Genomic DNA, 21,665 nt, shown 5'->3' on the forward strand with positions numbered 1-21,665 from the left:
TATATCTTGACCGAAAGTCCTAATTCAGTTTTTTCGTATTTTACGGTCGATTTTAAGTAAAATTTGTAAAAATGAGTTCGTTTAATTTTTTTTTATAAAATGGAGTCAAATCGTTAAGGTAGAGGACAACATTAAAATGAAGTCGTCCTCCACTCAATTTTTCTTTTTTTTTCTTCAAAAAGTAAAATCGTACTTTGAAAGGTCAGTTTTTATTTATATAAAAGAAAAATCGTCCTCGTACATGACGACTTCACTCTTCTTTATTTTTTCACATTGAAGTTTTAAATTTTTATTTTACGTTTCTCTTAAATGCAAAATTTAAGTTGTCTAGACAGCAATTTTCTTTAAATGCAAATTAAAGTTATCTTGGCTTTCTTTGATTTGTATTTAATATACATTAAAACCAGTTTCGTTGTCAAAGATTTTCATTTAATGTTTATTATGTTTTCTATAAATATCATAAATAAAAAGTTGAATGTCATTAAATATGCACCGTTAAAGTAAAATAAAAATTTAAAACTTCAACTTTAAAATTAAAAAAAGAAAAACTGAGAAGTGAAATAATGTCATGTAAGAGAGGACAACTTCACTTTTCATATAAATAAAAAGCAGCTTTCCTCATTTGACTTTATTTTGAAAAAAAATAAATTTAACGAACTTATTTCTATAAATTTTACTTAAAATCAATCCCAAAATACAAAATGCCGAATTCTGCACTGTTTTGATTTGGTCCAGGAGCAGATAATACCAGAACCACTGTCAAAACTGAACAATGCATCATCAGAAGCACTGCAATCTCACAGCAATATATGCATTGTTGAAACAGTCAAAGGCTTGGTTTCCCACATCACATGATTTGGTAAAAAGATTGGGTGGTTCGAATTTTGAGTACTATATATGTCACACTAGCCAACCCAATAGAACACACACAATCACCAAAATTAGCAAGCTCTCAAATTTAGTTCCTATACCTGTCACCATGACTTTCATCAAACTCACTCTTCTTGCAATACTAATAGCTTTTTTCTCTGTTAAACTCTCCTGTGCTCACCCTGGTTTTCGTTTCGGCTGGGGTGGTCACCATGGAGGGATATCTTTTGGCCTTTCACCTCAATTCTATCAGTTTTCTTGCCCCCAAGCTAACGACATTGTCATGTCAGTGTTGGAGAAGGCCATTGCAAAAGACATGAGAATGCCTGCTTCTCTACTTAGACTTCACTTTCATGATTGCTTTGTGCAGGTAAGCTTATATTGCATTTGTCGTAATGAGATCTCGGACACACAAATCGATAACTTTTTCTTACGACATGAGACCATAAAATTATTTAAAAGATGTCGTCTCGACAAAGTTGTCAAAATATTGTCCATAAACAAAATGAGAAAATTCTTACGGTTAATCTTTTGTTTTCGATGGCAGGGATGCGATGCATCAATTTTGTTGGATGATAGCAGAACAATTGTCAGCGAAAAAAATGCTGGACCTAACAAGAACTCTGTCCGAGGTTTTGAAGTGATTGATGAAATGAAGTCTAGGTTGGAAGAAGCATGTCCTCAGACTGTGTCCTGTGCAGACATTCTTGCCCTTGCTGCTAGGGGCTCCACTGTTCTTGTAAGTGAACACACTTCACTCATACTGAGCCAACTCAGAATATATTATGAACATTCTTATACATGAGAAATATGTGAGATTCTGAAACTTGTTTGATTCTTTAACACAGAGTGGAGGACCTAACTGGGAACTCCCATTAGGGAGACGAGACTCAAAAACTGCAAGCCTGAGCGGGTCAAACAAAAATATTCCTCCACCAAACGCCACCATTGAAACTCTGATAACATTCTTTAAACGTCAAGGCCTTGATGAAGTAGACCTTGTTGCCCTCTCAGGTGGAACTTCAACTTCTCATTCATGCTATGCATTTTATGATACATCGATATTTTAATTTGGATCATGTATCGGTCTGACAAATATTTATATCCAATACTTTTCATATCGACATATCATATACGTGTGTGTCTGCGTCTGCGTCTGATAGTAGATGTTTCATATTTTAACACTTGATTCTAACGTAGGTGCACATACCATTGGGGTGGCAAGATGTGCCACATTCAAGCAGAGACTATACAACCAAAAGGGAAACAACGAACCAGATGAGAATCTAGAAAAGTCCTTTTACTTTGATTTGAAGACAATGTGCCCAAAATCTGGAGGAGACAACTTCATTTCTCCTTTGGACTTTGGCTCTCCAAGATTGTTTGATAATACATATTTCAAACTCATTCTTAGGGGGAAAGGACTTCTTAACTCAGATCAAGTGCTTCTTGTGGGAAATGTTAAGGAAACTCGTAAATTGGTCAAGAAATATGCAGAAGATGAGAGTCTCTTCTTCGAGCAATTTTCCACGTCCATGATCAAGATGGCCAACCTTCGTCCTCTCACTGGATTCAATGGTCAAGTTAGGAAAAACTGTCGCAGAGTTAATTAACTAAGTTCCATATTTATAGTTATGTTTATGTGAATCGTTAATAAGTGTTATAGTGTTACCTTCTGAAAAAAAAAAGAGAAAGAATTTGAAAATGCTTGATGTTTGGTAGTTATTAGTTACTTAAGAGGGTTTTAGTGTGTTGCTCCTAAGTTAATAATAGTGATGAAAGTTATTGTCCTATGAAAGGATTGTGTGCAAATATTAATTTAAGGAATTTGAACCCTCTGAAACAATATAATAATGGAGAAAACAAAAAAAAAAAGAATAAAACTGTAATTGCCTTGTTTTAAAAGAATAAAATCCAGTTTTAAGAATTATATTTGATATATTGTCTATAGATATTAAATAACCACATAATTATGTACTTTTGGGGTGGAATAATGAAAAAAAATCTTAAATATTCAAATGGAAAAAATTATTAAATTTGACTTAAATTAGGGTCTTGAAATAAAGTGCTTATATTTATCTAAAATATTAAGCATGTGCCTGACGAGCTATTTTCTCATGAAAGTGAAAATATTAACAAGAATTTAAATATTCAAATAAAAAGTAGTTCGATAGTAAACATATTTAATAATGAGATGACTAAATAAATTGTATCATATATATGCTTTTACATATCAAAATATGTTTCATAAATATTATTGATGAAAGATAATTAAAACACTGTAAAATTTATCAAAATGAACAATAAATTTTAAAAATAGACTAATATGTTTTTTCAATACTAACATAATAGATTCCATTATATGTTTTTTATCACTAGTTTACTTTTTAAAAATCTATTTAATCATTTTTAACCACTTCTTAACAAATAGTGATAATTTTTTAATGAAAAAGTTCTCTCTAATTAACATTTTAAAACACTAACTTATTATGTTCAGACAAGATGAAATAAAAAAAATAAAAAAATCTTAGTACATAAAACATCTTCTATTCTAAAATAGTCATTTTTATTTTTAAATAATATTCCTTTTAATTTTTCAATATAGTTCATTAAAAATAGCACGCATTAAAACCACAAAAAAGTTGTTAAAATGATAAAATAATTTAATATTAATCAAATTAATTTACTAATAGTGATGATACATGTGTATATATACTTTATTTATTTTTCTGTCACATTGTAATATATATATATATATATATATATATATATATATATATATATATATATATTTTAAAATTAGTATTTGAGGTGTTGTTGTTTCATTCTTTCTTAACATTAAAACCAGAAAGACTATTACTATTACTTTAGAAGGTGAAAAACTAAAACGAGTTTTTTTTTTTTTCCTTTATGGTTAAGATTTAAAATTCGGTGACATTTTCATTAAGCTCTGAATCTCACTGGATCAAATTCCAAATCTGAATCAAAGATGAGAAATAGGTAGCAGAGAAAAGCGAAGCTTATAGTGTAATGGTAAGTGTAGAAGAGTTAGGGAAGAAGAAACAATGGTGAAGCATTCGCAAGCGTTGATGGAAATGCGCAGCAAGAAATGCGCGCTAACACTCCTCGCACTCTTCGCTCTCTCCACTCTCACTATCCTCTTCATCCGAACCTCTCCTGATTCCTGCAACACCGCGCTTCTTCAGCTGGAAACTTCTCAGACTCTGACCGAATCCTCACCGGAACAGAACTCTGATCCTCTCCAATTCATGAAGTCGAAGCTCGTTCTCATGGTTTCGCACGAACTCTCTCTCTCCGGCGGACCTCTCTTGCTCATGGAACTAGCGTTTCTGCTGCGCGCCGCCAGATCCGACGTCGTTTGGATCACCTTTCAGAAACCGCCGCAAACCGACGATGTCGTCTATGCTCTAGAGAACAAAATGCTCGATAGAGGAGTGCAGGTACTGTACTTTTCAAGCAACAAAACTTATTAGTTAGTTTTTTTTTTTTTTACAAATAGTATTGTAATTTGATGTAATATTCAATTTATACCTCTATTACGCCAATTTGATCGAATTAAAACGATAATTAGAAGACGTTAACGAGTTTTGCTTGTTGGCTATAGCTTCAGATATCGTTAGTTATTGTGCTGATAGTATTTAATGCAAATATTTATTGTTCAGTTAATTAAGTCAAGTTCTAGTTCTAATTAGACAACACTAGAAATACAGTGAAATTTTATTTGTACAACCAAAATAAAAAAGGAAAAAAAAAGAGAGTGGAGAAATTATATGTTTTGGAATCACGGTTGTCTCAATCTTCACGTCATAACTAATCCAATTTTGGTAATTCTGTATTGTAATTTTAAAAATTTCACCATGTGTCGTACATGAAGAATAGTTGAGAGCATGAGCCTAAGTAGTATGACACTAAGTACTATTTTTTCGCAGCAACAACATTTACAAAATATATAAGAATTTACACCTAAGTTTTTTTTTTTTTTTTGTTGCGAGAAGTGTTTTTGTGTGCATAGTGACTGGTGACTGGTGACAGGTGCTGGATGGAAAAGATGAGAAGGGCGTCGACGTAGCATGTAAGGCTGACATGGTGATTTTGAATACTGCTGTGGCTGGGAAGTGGCTTGATTCTGTTCTAAAAGAGAAAGTTTCGGAGGTTCTTCCAAAGGTTTTGTGGTGGATTCATGAAATGCGAGGGCATTATTTCAAACGGGAGTATGTTAAGCACCTCCCTTTTGTTGCAGGTGCCATGATCGATTCTTATACAACTGCTGAATACTGGAAGAATAGGACTAGGGAGAAATTAGGGTATGTTTACAACTTTGTTAGTGGTTCATGTGTCGACTATGTTACTTTCTATTTTATATGTTGTTAACTTGGTCCAATGTTGTAGGATTAAAATGCCAGAGACCTATGTTGTGCATCTTGGAAATAGCAAGGACCTTATGGAGGTTGCGGAAGATAGTGTGGCCAAGAGGGTTCTTCGAGAACATGTTCGAGAATCTCTGGGAGTGAGGAATGATGACCTACTTTTTGCCATCATAAATAGTATGATCCTACTCTGGTTCAAATTCATTTACATGCTTTTTTTACTGTAATTTTGCTTCAATTATTTAAAAAAGATGTGGAAGCTAAGCTACTTTATGGAGCTTCGAACTTCTGCACATTTAAACTTTGCTCATGCTTAGCTGAACATCGTGATAGTTTCTTGGCATTTATAAGTAAGAGCTCTAAAATTAGTAATTTTCTTCATCTCCAGAATTGTGTTTCTGATATTTTTCATTTGTCATTTGCCTTTAGCTGTATTTGTATCGGATTGATCCATTATATTTTCACGTCGAACTCAGTTTTTCTCATTGCTGCATGGATTAAGATAGCTAACCACAGTCATAAGTGTTTCCTACGGGTACATGTATGTGAAGTAAGAGAGAGTGGCATTAGAAATATAAGAATGTAGTAGGGGGTAACAAAGGAGATTGAGGTGATTCCACTTGTTCTTTTTTTTATTACAAAATATATTACAAATTAATCCTCCCCTTTGTTTTATACCCTTCCATTCATTTTGGCGTTTATTTTACCATTATATAATTTGAGCTTCAGGATGATATAATTGCAGGTGTTTCACGTGGTAAAGGGCAGGACTTATTTCTTCGGGCCTTTTATGAAAGTTTGCTGCTCATCAAGGAGAAGAAACTGCAAGTGCCATCTTTGCATGCTGTAGTTGTAGGGAGTGATATGAATGCCCACACAAAGCTTGAAACAGAATTGCGTCAGTTTGTCATGGAGAAAAATATCCAGGACCGTGTTCACTTTGTTAACAAAACACTGGCAGTGGCTCCTTACCTGGCTTCTATTGATGTTCTTGTTCAGAATTCTCAGGTATCTTTTAATATACCCTGTTATGTTGTTTTGTATGAAACAGAATTTGTTTTCACTCTATTGTTTTTGCTAAGTGGGAGTTGCTTCCTGAACCGATAATTGTTCTATACTTAGCAAGATTCTTTTTTAAAAAGATTTATTTCCAGCTTCCATGTAAGTCTTAATGCTAAGATCAGTGATGAGGGACCTGAAGAGAGATTCTATAGGTCCTAGTCTTGTTTAAGTTTAATGCTTCACACTTCTAGAAACCAAGAATAAGTTTTGCATTGCAACTATAGTAGCTTTTTGATTTTGTCACCCAATGTCATGAAGTATTATGTTACTTCTAAATATGCCTCTCTTTATATTAGGGTAGGGGAGAATGTTTTGGGAGGATAACCATTGAAGCTATGGCATTTCGCTTGCCTGTACTTGTAAGTATAATTTGCCTTGTCAATACGTATTTCCTTTTATATATATTTTTTGGTTTTAATTCGTGTCGTATATGCCATTTTATTCGTATACCTACTGTGCTTTCTTTGCTCACTTCTCTCTTAAATATCTTTGATGTTGCTGTTTTATTGATTTCACTATTCAATGCTGCAAGTTGGCAAACTCCTCACCAAAAGAAAAATGAAGTTATTTCAAGTTTCATTGGTCGTTATACGGTCTTGTTCATACATCAAGTTACTTATTATTATTTCTTCAAATTTCACCGACCCTCTCTTTTCAACTTTCTCTTGTGATGTTTTTTCCATGGGGAGATGTTTCCAAGATTATTTAAAGAATAGCTAAGAAGTATTTTGCGGATTTTGCAAATTGTGTCAAGAGACAAAAATTCTATACAGATCTCATGCGTACTTCTATTGTTTTTCTTTCAAATTATGCATTATATTTTACACATGTTTGGCTTTGACAATTTAATTAGGGCCTGGTAAGTTCAACAATGAGATTAGAAGTCATTCTATTTTGGCACTCTGAATTTCTTAGGCATGTATATTATTATGTCATATTTTCCTTTGACAATTTTTTATCTTTAACAATAATCCCAGGGAACTGCAGCTGGGGGCACCATGGAGATTGTGGTGAATGAGACTACTGGTTTGCTGCACCCCATTGGAAAAGCAGGTGTGACACCTCTTGCAAAAAACATGATGAATTTGGCAACTCATGTTGAGAGGAGGCTGACTATGGGAAAGAAAGGATATGAGAGAGTGAAGGAAAGGTTTCTAGAGCCTCATATGGCATAGAGAATTGCATTGGTTCTGAAGGATGTGCTACGGAAGGGTAGCCACAATTAAGTCAACCAGCTTAGGCATTTTTGCTGTTCTAAAATTGTAAATTTTACAGGGTAAAGAGAATGTCATGGCAAGAGCGAATTGTATACCACTGTTCCTTATGCCATATGTAGCATATGCTGTAAGAAACTGCTCTATTTATAGGCTTTTGATACACGTCTACACATTATATTCTTTAATTTTCTATATCAATTGTTGAGATTATTTATTAGTTTCATCCTTAGCAGTCAGAAGAAGAAAAGAACTGGATCCCATTATTTTCCTAGCTTTGTAATACATCTTGTCTTGACTGGCAGTATTTTCTTTAAATAATAATTGTAATTTAGAAAAAGTTAAATATTATTTTTATAATATATTGTCAAGCTCACATAGTGTGACTATTTTTTTTTATCCAAATAATTAACACATCAAAAATATATTATAGTACTGTTGTAGTAAATTTTTATAATATAAAAGTTCAATTTATTTTTCTCTTTTACATAAAAAGCAATCTTTCAAGAATGTATCTTTGTTCCAGTAGATAAAATCTCATAAACGATCTCACTGCAACATTCTTAATTAGAATATATCTTAATTATAATATATATATATATATATATATATATATATATATATATATATTACGAAGGAGAGGGGAATGTTCTTCCTAAACAAGTAGGAAATTTGTCTATCGTACGTAATAATCATATTGGATTAACCGTTATTCATATACGTACTTATTTAAATTATTAAAATATAAAGATTAGTTTCTCTTAATTTCAAAGCAAAAAAAATTGAATTAATTTTTCTTTAAAATTTTAGATTATATTAGTCTTTTATCGTTTAATTTTTTAATCAAATTTTATTAAATTTATTTAATATTTTAAATACATTTTTAAGTTAATATATAATTTATATAAAAAAATTATCAAATAATATAAATAACTCAAATGTTAATTTTAAAAATTGAGAATTAAATTAATTTAAAATTTTAAAAATAAATTAATTCTAATTTTCACTTAAAATTAAGAGATAAAAACATACTTAAATCTTAAAATATATTTAATTTTTTAAGTAATTAAAAGAATTATATGAACCAAAATATTAGAGAAAAGTAATATGTATGATTTTACGTTGGTTTAATATTTGATAATATCATATTTTATTTTTTATGACTTTTTAAATATATATATATATATATATATATATATAATAAATATTTAAAATAACAAATAAGTGAATATAAACATCGTTTCTGATGGGAATAAAAAGTTTCATATTCATTGAATATCTTTATATAGAAATTAAAATAAAGTAAAGATTCCATATCTATTAAAAATAAAGATGAGAGAATGAGATAAACTAATACTTGTGAATAAAGATAAAATAGTCAAATATTACTATTGGAATCAAATATAAACCATTTATATCTTAAAACATAATTTAAAACCTTATTCCACGTGAATTAGAACCAACAATTTATATTTGATGACACTCTCATGTTCATTATTAAAAAAAGGAATATTCATAAAAAAAATTCTAAAGATATACCTCTTATCCTTCAAATCCATTATTATATTCAAAACAATTTTATATTTTATTTAAAGATATTCTTATAAAGTAAATTTTGTAAACAAGTTCGTTTAATATGAAGAATGGAATAATATAAAAAAGAGCAATAACATAATAAGATAATAATTCTTTTAGTAGATAATTATTACATTAACGCCAATATAACTCCATAAGATAAAAATTCTTTTAGAATTTACTATGATTCATATTATATTAACAATAAATAAATAAATGAAGTTATTAATGTAAGATAACTAACAAGTAATGATAACTTATTTATTTGTAAAGATTCCAAATTAATTTTAGCTGATAATTGATAGCAAATGTTTTTCAAAGAACGTTACTACAATAATTAACATTTTATATTATATTATAATACATAATTATACGTAATATATACAAGCCATACATATAAAAAAAGGGTTAAATATGTTTTTAGTCCCTTAACTTTCAGTATATTTTGGAATTAGTCCATTTTGAAACTTTGGACCAATTTAGTCCTTCATCTTTCGAAATACGTGAATTTAGTCCTTTTAATCCAATTTTGTTAGGTTTATTTAATGTTTCATACACATTTTAGGATTGTATTTGAGTTGTTTATATTGTTTGACACATTTTTTATTTAATATTAAGTCAAATACTAGTATGAAACGTGCTTGAAATATCAAATAAACTTCACAAAATTTGATTAAAAGGACTAAATTCACATATTTCGAAAGATGAAGGACTAAATTGGTCCAAAGTTTCGAAATAGACTAATTCCAAAATTTACCAAAAGTTAAGGGAACAAAAATATATTTAACCCTAAACAAAATTACAAATAAAGTCAACAATATACTTTTCCAATCTTTTAAAGATTTTATAAGAAAATAATTTTTAAATAAATAAAACCAAACTTTTATGTAAAAGAAAAAAAAATCTATAACAAATGGATAAAATATTTTTTTAAGATAACTTGAATTGCAATCCATAGCAACCTATAAAATAAACTTGGGGGCCAAGATATTAGGGCTAAAGGAAGAGAAGTCGCATAAACAATATAGTTATAATTTGATAGTTCGATAAAAGAAGAAAAAAAAAAGCTATTTGAATCCTTTTTCCGATTTCAGATTTTGGTTATAGCGAGTAACACTAACAATGACCGATACTGAAGACTCGACGCGACGCCGTAATGCGGTCACGGAGTACCGTAAGAAGCTTCTTCAACATAAGGAATTGGAATCCAGGGTGCGATCAGGTTCGTTCTTTCTCAATCCAACCTTCACTCCCTTGCGATTCTGAATTGCGTTTAGAATTTGCTATGAATTTACACTATTTTTTATTCATGATGTTGTCATGCTCCGATTGATTAGGGTTTATTCATTATGAATTTTGACGTGTTTGGCTTTGAAATGCTAATTGCAGTCCGAGAGAATTTACGTGCTTCGAGAAAAGAGTTTAACAAAACAGAAGATGATTTGAAGTCTCTTCAAAGCGTTGGACAGATCATTGGCGAGGTTCTCAGGCCTCTCGACAATGAACGCTGTATTGAGTCTATCCTTTTTTTCATTTCGTATTTTGAATGATATTTCGCCATTCAACTTCTTAGTGTATTCTAATATATATTGAGATTATGAACACAAACTTATGTTTCACTTTAAATGTGAAAACCTTAGCCTATTCATTCTGGATGATAATATATAATCTATACTTAATTGCACATTTTATTCTGCACTATCATAATTTTTTTTAATTTTAGCCCTCAATTCTTTTGTGCGTTTTACCGTATTTTTTTAAATAATGCATTATACTATGTGATGACTTTATGCTTCACATGGAAAGAGCTAAAAGCACCACCCTAAAGTTTTGAAAACCTGAAGCAACTTTGTTTTGTTACAAGTTTTTTCGAATCAGTGTCGTTGTGACACCTTTTTCTTTTCCAGCAAAAAACTTTTTCTTCATGACACATTGACACACCATTAAACATTTAAAAAACATGGACGATAAAATTCTTGAAATGATGATAATTGAGTGCTAAATTCTGTAATTTGGCCTGTTGTCTAATAATCTAATTAGTTGATCGAGCTAAACTGATACACTATCTTCTATGTTTTTTGTTTGGTTGATGTGAACTTAAGCCTAGGTTGATTTTTATTTTCCTTGTACTCTATGTTATCTCAGTGATCGTTAAGGCAAGCAGTGGACCTAGGTATGTGGTCGGTTGCCGCAGTAAAGTAGATAAGGAAAAACTGACTGCTGGTACCAGAGTGGTTCTTGATATGACAACACTAACCATAATGCGAGCTCTTCCACGTGAGGTAAGGTTTTGTGGTTTATTCTTTTTTGGGTATTATTTGATATGGTGAATGTGAAGCTTGTGCTCTTTGGGCTATTTGGTTTGGTTTCCTTCTGAAAATCATCTGCTTGTCTTTTGTGCCTAATGATCCATATGGATGTGAGTTGATAGGTTGATCCGGTAGTTTACAATATGCTGCATGAGGATCCCGGTAATATCAGTTACTCCGCTGTTGGTGGTTTATCTGATCAAATAAGAGAATTGAGGGAATCAATTGAACTACCTCTGATGAACCCTGAGCTCTTCCTTAGAGTCGGAATTAAACCTCCTAAGGTGATTAGTTTTCACTGTACTACTATGTCTGTTACCTCTGTTATGTGTTTTGGCAGTACTGTCACCCAAGTTTCTATCTAAAAGTTCTTTAGTGAAAGTTTACTTTTTGATGAGCCATGATATTTAATTTTGAATCTGATAGTATCTTCTTAATTATTGTCTCCCAGGGTGTTCTCCTTTATGGGCCTCCTGGTACTGGTAAAACATTGTTAGCTAGGGCAATTGCTAGTAACATAGATGCTAACTTCTTGAAGGTCAGAATTGTTTCTTTTCTGAATTCCGTTGTGTTTCAGGTTTCCTTTAATCTTAAATATAATGTACCTTACCCTCCATACTGTTGTAGGTTGTTTCTAGTGCAATAATTGATAAGTACATTGGAGAAAGTGCCAGGTTAATTAGAGAAATGTTTGGTTATGCACGTGATCATCAGGTAGATTCTTGAATGAAGTTTCTTCCTATTTGTTCATATAATAATTGGAATGTAGTTCTTAATCTCCATTTTGTTTGTTAAGCCTTGCATTATTTTTATGGATGAGATCGATGCCATTGGTGGTCGTCGTTTCAGTGAAGGAACAAGTGCTGATCGTGAGATTCAGAGAACACTAATGGAGTTGCTTAATCAACTTGATGGGTTTGATCAACTTGGGAAGGTATATCTTTCTTCTTATCCCTATTTAGTCATTTTGGACATTCTTATTTCATTTATGTCAGATATAATTCACATAAAATGTGAAGTATAGCAACCTTGCAATTAATGTGTCTTCATTATATTGTGTGATTTTTTCTCACTAAAAATGATTGTTCTGGTGAATTCTTATGGTGGGTTGACTACAATTACAACATTGCTGTCTCAATGGATGTTGTAGGTTAAAATGATAATGGCAACAAACCGTCCCGATGTACTGGATCCTGCTCTTCTGCGTCCTGGAAGATTGGATAGAAAAATTGAGATTCCACTGCCAAATGAACAATCTAGGATGGAAATTCTGAAGATTCATGCTGCTGGGATAGCTAAGCATGGTGAAATAGATTATGAAGCCGTTGTGAAGCTTGCCGAGGTGAGTTCAGTTTGGATTAATTTTGTTGATAATTACAGAAGCATGTTTGATGTATTTTTTATTGCAAATTGCTCAGGGCTTCAATGGAGCTGATCTTCGAAATGTGTGCACGGAAGCTGGAATGGCAGCAATTCGTGCAGAACGTGATTATGTGATCCATGAAGATTTTATGAAGGTGAGTTCTTACTTTGACGAAAGCTTTTTTTCTTTCTATTTATCAGGCTCAAGGGATTAGCCCTCATCACTCACTGGACAATAACTTGACTTCTTTCTTTGGCGCGCAGGCTGTTAGAAAACTGAATGATGCAAAGAAACTTGAATCCAGTGCTCCCTACAGTGCTGACTTTGGCAAAGAGTAGAGCTATTATAAAATTCTTAGTCATGGATATCTAGGCAGTACATGAGTCAAATTCTTCGTTCAATTAGGTTTTGGATTGAATTATTTTTTGTTTTCTTTTAAGATCATGCTCTAGATTATTTATACCACTGATCTTTGAATTGGTTCGTCTCCCCATTTATTGTTGAAGATCCTTATTCAGTGAAATTCCTTTCCAATCTTGATCAATAAATCTGATTTTATGCTGTTATATACTACTACTAATTACGGCCAGCAAAAATCCAGATAGCTAAGCTCTTTTGTATAGCCATTATACTAATTTGGGGCCTTGGTCATCTGAGTGTTGCGTTGTGAACTCTACCTTCCGTGTAAACACGTGGAAAAAAAATATTTTACATATTTTCTTTATATTATGGTGACATTTTTATATATATAAATATTTTTTTGGACCTTAGTTGAAATTTTAATGCATGTAGAAAGTGGTTTGTTACGCAATATGATGTAATATGATGTACCGATATTTTAACTTGGATGATATATCTGTGTTCGACACTTATCCGTATCTGATATTTTAGGATATTGTATCGATACTTATGAGTTAAGTATCTAATTTACAAAGTCGTAGTATGGTATAAGTAAATCTTTGAATAATGATCAATCTTACCAATTTGACTATCAATTTAAAAACTAAAAATTATTGACAAGTAAAATAGTTCTAAAAAATTATAATTAATCTCTAAATTGATAATTAAAATAATTTTTATTATAAATTAATTTCTAAATTGATCACTAACATTAGTTATCAAGATTTTGACTACGAAAATAATTGGTTTCTAAATTAGTTACTAACATTAGCTACTAAAGTTTCAGCTACCAAAATAATTAGTTTATAAATTGATCTCTAATTAGGAAATTAGTCTCTAACATATTTTTGGTTACTAAAATTGGTCATTAAATTTAAGAGTTTTTTGTACTTTTATTATGACAATAATTTATATTTTTTATGTTAATAATTTTAGTACATATAGTTTTAATTTGAATTAACACAATAACAATCATATATTTATTATGTTTTTAAGAATTATCGTACACACTTTTCAATATTCATATATCGTGTATCTATCACGTATCGTATCCTATTATTTTGAAAATTAAAATAAACGTATCAACATATCGGATATACGTATTGTATCCATGCATTATAGGTTATAGGTTACTTACGTTAAAATATCAATTGATGTAAATAACTTCAAAAACTAAGTTAATGCGGTGATACTTATAATCTTCAAACCTACATTGCTAAATCCCGATTTACCAATGGACTTATATACTGATCCATATTGACAGAATGTTCTAGTGCTCGTTGGAATTGAATAGAACCCTGGACTTTTGGTTTCGGTTACATTGGATGACATAAAAAAACATCTTTATGAGGTTATATTATGACAAGTGTAAGAAGTAAATCGTTTACATTTTACATTAGTCTTGTATAATACAAACGTGGATTCTAACTAATGTAAAAGGTTCATACAACAAGGAAACCAAATTTCTCCACCATAAAATGTGAGAGTATTGAATTGAATTTATACAGCAGTCAAGAAGCTTGAAAATTACATACATTGAAAAAACCACCTCAGAGTGAACTAAAAAAGAATCGATGTGGTACCAAACATGCATTTAATAGACTCAACCATACTTTTGCACTTTTTCACACCCATCAATACAGAATTTAAATTGCATTTCCCAGTTGGTAGTCCTTTTTATGTTGCTGTTGTTTAAGCTCTCTTGCTTAATTTGCGTTTTATCATTCTAACAATTTTGAAGAACCAGAATGCACTTACCAGCTGCAAACCCAGTGCCATAGCCTGTAACGATGGAAGGAATTAAGCAAAGGTGAGTGTAACAAAACAGAAAAAGAAAAAAAAAAAGGTTTCTCAAAACAAAAAATCCTTCACCTTTATGAGAAGTGGATAGTCAGCAGATAAAGTCACGTAAGTGAGACACGGTCCCAGCAACATCCTGGCAAAAGAAAATATGGCAGCAAACAGAATCTGTGCAATTACGTGAAACTCAGCTTCAAAACAGTTTATACTTTGTTCATTAACAAGGCATGCCCAAAATCAAAGCCAGACATGAAATATTTATCATCACTACAATTTTACTTACATCAGCAGCCAAATTAAGAGGGGTATCTCTGTAACCAAGCTCTTTCAGAAGCTCCCTCAAATGTAAAAATGGACTTGATATCTCTGTTATCCACATTGTCGCCACCATTTCTGCGGCACACTGTATACAGATATGGCAAATAACCACTAGCTAATCATGAAACAGTCATAATTACAACAACAAACAGTTTCTGAAATTGAGGTAAATGGACAATACTGACAAATTGAGAAACAACTACTTGAAAATTTTACTACCAATCAAGATGAAACCAAATATCAATACCTCATTTTTTTCTAAAAGATTATATTAAAAGGAGATAAATTTGTGCAAAACACCCTTTTATATATGAATGATTACAAGAAGAAGATTTATTTCTGTGAAACTCAAAACAAGCATTGCTTAGTGTTCAGAAACTGAGAATATACTTAACAGTGAAAACAACAATACATTCCAAAACTTTGAGAAATGATTTCAGCTTTTGATTACCTTCTGATAGAAAAGGCCTGCTCCAATTCCAACAATGCTTACCAAATGATGGACAGTGTTGTCTAGACTAACTCTCTCACCAAAGTGACAACAAGCTAGATCATAAATCAGATAAGAAAGACTCACTGCCAGAACTTGCATCTGCTCAGAACACAGTTCAAACTTTCCACTTTAGTGCCAATTCTAAACAATTAAGAACACCCAAATCCATGTAAAAATAATAGTGAGGTTTCCCTCAAAAGGGCATGTACCTGTTGGGGTGAAGATTTTGATCCCACACCACAAATTGGACACCTCCAATCTTCAATAGAGAGCCAAGCCAATGTCACTGCTAAAGTTGCATGGAGAGTGGACACAAGGCGGTTGCAGAAATCAAAAGAGCGTTTTGGGAATAGTCTTCTCACTATTACAAATGCTGATGTCCATGAAACAACTCCAACAACCACTGTTTCTGTAACATACTTTTCCATTTCTGTAAACTGCAAAATATGTGTTCACAGTTCAAGTTTCTGCAACTGCATCGTTGTTACTTAAATTGACAAAAAAAAAGTGTACTTTATGTTGAATTCAATACACACACATATGCATAAAGAGTTATATGGTTCAGATTGCAAACCTGTAACTACGATTGCGTGAAAGACATTAATTTGAGAGGACCCAAAGAAATTTGCTGTTGCATTCCTAACATAACTGCCACCAGAAATATGGATGAGGCAATGGAGTACGACCAAGTGAAGTTAGGAGTTCGGAATTACGGAAATTATTGTTCAACTACCACATTTATTATGTGTTTGCATGGACAGATAGATGAAATGAAACATGCTGCTATGAACTACAACGCATTCAAATTGATCTTTTCTGAATTTTAATGCGTTTCCACGTAATTTTCAACTCTAGGGTTAAATATGTTTTTAGTCTTTCAAGTTTCGGCGAAATTTGAAATTGGTTCCTCTTTAAAAATTTTGACCAATTTAGTCCTTCATCTTTAGAAATGTGTGAATTTAGTCTTTTAACCATAATTTGTTAAGTTTAGCTCATGTTTCAGGCGCATCTCATGATGGTATTTGAATTGTTTACTTCATTCCACTAATCTTCGTTTCAATGCTGACTCAAATATTATCATAAAACGCGTTTAAAACTTTAAATAAACTTAACAAAATTTGATTATAAATATTAAATCCACGCATTTCTAAAGATAAAAGACTAAATTGGTCAAAAATTTTAACGAGGAACTAATTCTAAATTTCACTGAAAACAAAAAATATATTTAATCTTCATCTTATTGTTCCAAGAATTATTGAGTAACTTTTTAATTAACTTAGAAACCAAGTAATTTTACTTACACTTAAATTTGAAAAACCTAAGTATAGTTCCGGCAGAAGGAAAGGGGACCATGCATACATACACATAATTGGGGTTTGGTGAGAAGTTATGGCACTGTACTCTTTTTGCTTACAGGCAAAAATTGTTAGTAAAGCATGATTTAACATGACTATAAAAATTCATACGTTATGAAAATGTTGATAATTTCATATATAATATTATTTTATTAATATATTTACACCGATATATTATCATTAATTTATTTTCATTCATATATTATATTCCTGCTTATATATAATGTTCATGATATTTATCTTATTTCTAATATTATTGTGCGATTTTAAGGTTTTACTTTTACGTTTATTATCTATCAGAAGTGTGTTCTATTGCGTCTGGAGCTTTCGCTCTACCATCTGTGTGTTTTTAGATGATTTTGTTGAACCTTTGATTTTGTGATGGAAATAACTTTATCTATTCCTATCCAACGTTGCCATGCTCATAATCATGTTGGGATAAGTTTTGGTTCGATATCCCCAAAGTTGTCTGAAAAGCGCAGCATGTTCATTATGGGTATGGGATTCGTGGGGCAATCACTTGCACGAAAACTGCAAAACCAAGGATGGTTAGTTGCATTACATTCTCTTCTCTTCAATATTTATCTTTTTCGCTTCAAAATTTGTCTCATAGAATCAATGATTATTGGTAGGGTCGTGTCTGGGACTTGCACAACCCACGTGAAGAAGCAGCAGCTCCAGAACATGGGGTTTCATGTTCATCTTTTCGATGCAAACCACCCCGAGTGAGTCAGCTGGTAATTTTTGCGTTCAATTTTTCATTTTTTCTTGAAAAAATTGCTAATAGTTATGTGGATGTTATTGGATTTGATGTCTGAATTGAAAACTATAAAGGGCACATTTGTGTTTTAGGAATTTCATATTTAGTTGGTCAGAATAATTTCTTTGGGGAGTCAAACATGGATGTTGTTTTTGCTGTTGGATTTCTTCTCACTTAATGGATAAGACTTTTGCTGTTGTTTTTCGTTTTGCAGTCTGGATATTCTAAGGCTACTGAGAAATTACACTCACATTCTTGTTTCTGTGCCCCCTCTTGTTGGCATTGGTGATCCGGTATGATTTCACTGTAACAACTGTTGTATATGTGTGTCACCATTCTGAGGGTAATATATGTAAACTTTCCACTTTTTTTATTATTTTTATTGATTTATAGATGCTCCAGCATGAAGAACTTTTCAGAAGGTCTTTAGCAAATTCAGATGTTCAGTGGCTGAGTTACTTGTCTTCGACTAGTGAGTCTACATTGAAATTAAAATTAGGGTTTAGTGGTTCTTAGCTGATATACCCAACATGCTTTCTATCTTGCAGGTGTCTATGGAGACTGTGGCGGTGAATTGGTGGATGAGGAGTAAGTAAGAGAGTATAACTAAATAAATCACTTGCCTTCCAAAATTTCTGGATCTTCTCCGTTAGTTGGTTCTTAGTGTGTGCATCTTGTTGTTTGTGACAGTTATCCAACAAATCCAGAAAGTGAGTTGGCTAAATTAAGGTTAAGTTCTGAAGAAGGCTGGTCAAATTTGTCTTATGATCTTGGGATCTCACCACTTTTATTTCGATTAGGAGGTATCTATGGCCCTGGCAGAAGGTACTTGCCTGTTCTCACTTCAATTTTTCTATCATCAGTTTCTTTGTAGGATCGGTAAAAGCCTAGAAAATTCTTGTCTAAGTTGGATGTTATGAAAATTGTTAAGAAGTGAACTTTAAATCTAACGGTTCACAAAACCGATCTGTAAGGTGAAGTTTATACCAGCTTATACGTTATAAACTGATCTTATCATTAGTCAATGTGGGATTTCCCACAAAAATCAATTCAAATCTGTCATTCTAAGGATATACCAGTCAATAAGTGTCGTATCTCATGAGATAAGAGTCTCATCCGTGGGTTTATGTTTACATAGCTACCTGCTGTCACTTAACTGTCAATTAAGCATATATTTTCTTTTGGCTTTGAACATTTCTTTTGTTTTAGTGCCATTGATACAATAATGAAGCAGAAACCAATGTCAGAAGGTCAGAAGAGGAGAAAACACCGAAAATACACATCCAGAGTACATGTTGATGACATCTGCCAGGCACTGATGGCTACTGTTTATGTACCTCCCCCCAGGTGAATTTCCACCATAATTAACTTTCTGCTACATTTAACACCCTTCTGAAATGTTTATAAACTAATTAGGCAAAAATTTCCAAGAGAAAAACCAAAGTTGTAGGATTGTCAAACAATATATTCTGCATTTCTAGTTCTGCAGTAGTGGAAAGTTCTGGCATTTACCTTGAAGTGCCTACGTGGCTGGAGAAACACAATTCTTGAATTGTAGTTTTATTTCAAAGCCTTCATCATGTGTGTTTACTGTTGCAACTTTAACTACAAAACTGATGAAATGTTTACCTTCTCAAAATACACGTAGAAGATTCTCCCAAATAAAGAAACTATTATAAATACATATACTGATGAAGGCATTGGCTGTGGCTGTTTTCCTAATAATCATATCTTAAGTTTAAGATTTGTTAGAATTTCTTAGTGGTGAACCTTCACACCATACCAACTACCGTTTAAAGTACTTACTTACGCTATTGGAAATACACAGTCCTAAATATTGGTTGTGTATGTTAGTAATGATTTTAATAATTGGTTTGCATCCATAATTGTGGTTACAATGTCAAGGTTTTGGTGGTTCATAAAAGTACAATTGTGACCTTAACAGGCACGTCTATTTGCAATTTTCTGCAATATAAAAGTTTGTGATGAAAGTGAAACATAGCCTAACTACAATTGAAAACCATTACTAGTTTTTCCTACCTTTGTTTGCTGACTCTTACTATCGACATTAACAACAAGAATAAAGTGGGCAAGATCAATACTTAAAAGGGCAGCATTTACAGCCTATGAGCACAAGGAGCCAAAAACTTGGGATGCATTAATAAAGAATGTCCTGAAATTATCTTAATGCTGAATTTTTTTTACAGTCTCTTTGATTCCTGAATTTGTAGGATACTGTCATTAGTTCCTAAATATAAGACAGAAAAAAACATTGAAAGTGTTACAAGCATATCAATCCAAAATTCAAGAAAGCATGCTTTTAAATGATAATATCAGCATATAATATATATATATATATAGAGAGAGAGAGAGAGAGAGAGAGAGAGAGAGAGAGAGACTGAAATTATGACAAATAGTTAAATTTAAGGACTTATTTGACATCTCACATGTTTAACATTTTCTATTTGTGACAACACCTACCACTTGCAGCAACTATAGTGATTGTTTATTGTGTCAATTGGTTTCATTGGTTGTGTTCTTTGGGTCAATTTGGTCACACTTTCAGGGAAGTTTACAATATCGTTGATGATGACCCTGCTCCGAGGGAAGAAGTATTTGAGTATGCAATGAAATTGGTGGAGGAAAAATGGCCAGAGCTGAAGTTACAAAGTGTGGAGCAGAGGCAGAAAGAGTGGTCCAATGTAAATCCAAAGGGCGACAAACGAGTGTGTAATGCCAGAATGAAGAGGGAACTAGGACTGCAACTACTTTTCCCTGATTACAAATCAGGATTGAAGAGTATAATTCACCAAATTCAGAGTCCATTCCACTGTCATTGACCAAATCCAGAGTCTCACTTTTCAATGCCTTATATAAGTTGGACTCAGGTCATACTGATATAAACTTTCTCTATAAAATGAACCTTCTTAGAGAAAACCCATCAATTACTCACATCACTTCATGTTTGTGCCTCAGCAAATGCTATTGCACTGCTTCAAAATGAGAATCTCAAAATTAACACTTCCAAAACTAGGATAAATATGTCATCAAATCAATTGGTGTGATTATGTTACTGAACTAGTACTCCCAAATTCAAGTTATGATGATAGAAGTGTTTGGGGAGAGAATTTAATATATTTAGCTACAGTAGTCTTATCTGGTTCAAATAGGATTGTGTCTAATGCAATGTGCACTTGCCCTCTGAAAGAACAGGGTAAATGGTTAAAAAAGTAACTTTGTTGAATAAAGCCAGTAAATATTTGAAACAATTTTTCATAATCGATTTCTTTTTCTGAAGGTTATTTTTCTAATTGTAAATAAACATGGAGTACTGTTTTTTTAAAAATATCTAAATAGTAATTGCTTATTTTTAATATTAAATAAATTAAACTAATATCTTTACCTGATTAAACAAATGTAAAGTATTTAAAATAAGTAGTTTTAAAAATAATATTGATTTACTAATTTAAAAATTAGTAAAGTACAGTTATGAAATGGTTTAACTGGGTAAAATCATTTTACTAAAATGAGTTTATGATAATTAATAATAATAAAAGAGAGGTATTTTGAAATACCTCATTTAGTATAAGTGTTCTTCTGTTTCCCTTCATCTATCTATCCATATAGCGGCATTCGAACACTGACTATGGGAGATGATTTTTGAGTCAAAACCACATAGACCAGTGATGCCACTACGTCTCAAATACATATTTTATTATAAAAATAATCCACAAAGTCTTTATATGTTCTTTTATATTT

At 31.9% G+C, this 21,665-nt stretch overlaps 5 protein-coding genes across 7 annotated transcripts; 4 read left to right on the plus strand and 1 right to left on the minus strand.

Moving 5' to 3' along the window:
- The first annotated feature begins 748 nt into the window (after window positions 1-748).
- LOC114195296 (peroxidase 9) lies at window positions 749-2,642 on the plus strand. Its single transcript, XM_028085716.1, has 4 exons — window positions 749-1,240; window positions 1,418-1,609; window positions 1,719-1,884; window positions 2,071-2,642. The coding sequence occupies exons 1-4, from the start codon at window positions 773-775 to the stop codon at window positions 2,481-2,483; spliced, it is 1,239 nt and encodes a 412-aa protein (XP_027941517.1). The 5' UTR covers window positions 749-772; the 3' UTR covers window positions 2,484-2,642.
- A 1,125-nt stretch (window positions 2,643-3,767) lies between these two features.
- On the plus strand, window positions 3,768-7,754 carry LOC114194555. Its single transcript, XM_028084873.1, has 6 exons — window positions 3,768-4,331; window positions 4,924-5,195; window positions 5,281-5,435; window positions 6,004-6,266; window positions 6,617-6,679; window positions 7,298-7,754. The coding sequence occupies exons 1-6, from the start codon at window positions 3,936-3,938 to the stop codon at window positions 7,493-7,495; spliced, it is 1,347 nt and encodes a 448-aa protein (XP_027940674.1). The 5' UTR covers window positions 3,768-3,935; the 3' UTR covers window positions 7,496-7,754.
- Window positions 7,755-10,097: 2,343 nt separating this feature from the next.
- Window positions 10,098-13,347, plus strand: LOC114194556 (26S proteasome regulatory subunit 10B homolog A-like). Its single transcript, XM_028084875.1, has 10 exons — window positions 10,098-10,331; window positions 10,499-10,618; window positions 11,255-11,391; window positions 11,541-11,702; window positions 11,870-11,956; window positions 12,046-12,132; window positions 12,215-12,352; window positions 12,569-12,760; window positions 12,837-12,935; window positions 13,045-13,347. Exons 1-10 carry the CDS (start codon window positions 10,232-10,234, stop codon window positions 13,117-13,119), a joined length of 1,197 nt encoding a protein of 398 aa, XP_027940676.1. The 5' UTR covers window positions 10,098-10,231; the 3' UTR covers window positions 13,120-13,347.
- A 1,278-nt stretch (window positions 13,348-14,625) lies between these two features.
- On the minus strand, window positions 14,626-16,504 carry LOC114195408 (transmembrane protein 136-like). 2 transcript variants are annotated; one of them, XM_028085870.1, is made up of 6 exons: window positions 16,366-16,504; window positions 16,001-16,228; window positions 15,750-15,890; window positions 15,264-15,383; window positions 15,053-15,116; window positions 14,626-14,962 (listed from the first exon to the last, which is right to left on the minus strand). In XM_028085870.1, exons 2-5 carry the CDS (start codon window positions 16,217-16,219, stop codon window positions 15,072-15,074), a joined length of 525 nt encoding a protein of 174 aa, XP_027941671.1. In that variant the 5' UTR covers window positions 16,220-16,228; window positions 16,366-16,504; the 3' UTR covers window positions 14,626-14,962; window positions 15,053-15,071. The 2 variants fall into 2 exon arrangements, with proteins under 2 accessions (XP_027941671.1, XP_027941670.1); XM_028085869.1 differs by having other exon boundaries at window positions 15,053-15,148; window positions 16,366-16,500.
- Window positions 16,505-17,386: 882 nt separating this feature from the next.
- Window positions 17,387-20,936, plus strand: LOC114193238 (protein YeeZ). Of its 2 annotated transcripts, XM_028082960.1 has the most exons (8): window positions 17,387-17,694; window positions 17,779-17,871; window positions 18,121-18,199; window positions 18,300-18,378; window positions 18,455-18,494; window positions 18,597-18,731; window positions 19,116-19,253; window positions 20,473-20,936. In XM_028082960.1, the coding sequence occupies exons 1-8, from the start codon at window positions 17,528-17,530 to the stop codon at window positions 20,744-20,746; spliced, it is 1,005 nt and encodes a 334-aa protein (XP_027938761.1). In that variant the 5' UTR covers window positions 17,387-17,527; the 3' UTR covers window positions 20,747-20,936. The 2 variants fall into 2 exon arrangements, with proteins under 2 accessions (XP_027938761.1, XP_027938760.1); XM_028082959.1 differs by having other exon boundaries at window positions 17,393-17,871.
- Window positions 20,937-21,665: the final 729 nt, after the last annotated feature.

This window comes from Vigna unguiculata, chromosome 8 (genome assembly GCF_004118075.2).
Source record: "Vigna unguiculata cultivar IT97K-499-35 chromosome 8, ASM411807v1, whole genome shotgun sequence".
In the NCBI taxonomy this organism is placed as follows: Eukaryota; Viridiplantae; Streptophyta; class Magnoliopsida; order Fabales; family Fabaceae; genus Vigna; species Vigna unguiculata.

Coding starts and splice junctions, on each gene's coding strand:
- LOC114195296 (XM_028085716.1), top strand. CDS start 773: ATGCATCATCAGAAGCACTGCAATCTCACAGCAATATATGCATTGTTG. Junction 1,241..1,417: donor TTCATGATTGCTTTGTGCAG/GTAAGCTTATAT, acceptor TTTCGATGGCAG/GGATGCGATGCATCAATTTT. Junction 1,610..1,718: donor CTAGGGGCTCCACTGTTCTT/GTAAGTGAACAC, acceptor TCTTTAACACAG/AGTGGAGGACCTAACTGGGA.
- LOC114194555 (XM_028084873.1), top strand. CDS start 3,936: ATGGTGAAGCATTCGCAAGCGTTGATGGAAATGCGCAGCAAGAAATGC. Junction 5,436..6,003: donor ACTTTTTGCCATCATAAATA/GTATGATCCTAC, acceptor ATATAATTGCAG/GTGTTTCACGTGGTAAAGGG. Junction 6,680..7,297: donor CATTTCGCTTGCCTGTACTT/GTAAGTATAATT, acceptor CAATAATCCCAG/GGAACTGCAGCTGGGGGCAC.
- LOC114194556 (XM_028084875.1), top strand. CDS start 10,232: ATGACCGATACTGAAGACTCGACGCGACGCCGTAATGCGGTCACGGAG. Junction 11,703..11,869: donor TCGGAATTAAACCTCCTAAG/GTGATTAGTTTT, acceptor ATTGTCTCCCAG/GGTGTTCTCCTTTATGGGCC. Junction 12,133..12,214: donor GTTATGCACGTGATCATCAG/GTAGATTCTTGA, acceptor TTGTTTGTTAAG/CCTTGCATTATTTTTATGGA.
- LOC114195408 (XM_028085869.1), bottom strand. CDS start 16,219: ATGGAAAAGTATGTTACAGAAACAGTGGTTGTTGGAGTTGTTTCATGG. Junction 15,891..16,000: donor CAAAATCTTCACCCCAACAG/GTACATGCCCTT, acceptor TGTTCTGAGCAG/ATGCAAGTTCTGGCAGTGAG. Junction 14,963..15,052: donor ACTATCCACTTCTCATAAAG/GTGAAGGATTTT, acceptor CCATCGTTACAG/GCTATGGCACTGGGTTTGCA.
- LOC114193238 (XM_028082959.1), top strand. CDS start 17,528: ATGGAAATAACTTTATCTATTCCTATCCAACGTTGCCATGCTCATAAT. Junction 18,200..18,299: donor TTGTTGGCATTGGTGATCCG/GTATGATTTCAC, acceptor ATTGATTTATAG/ATGCTCCAGCATGAAGAACT. Junction 18,732..19,115: donor ATCTATGGCCCTGGCAGAAG/GTACTTGCCTGT, acceptor CTTTTGTTTTAG/TGCCATTGATACAATAATGA.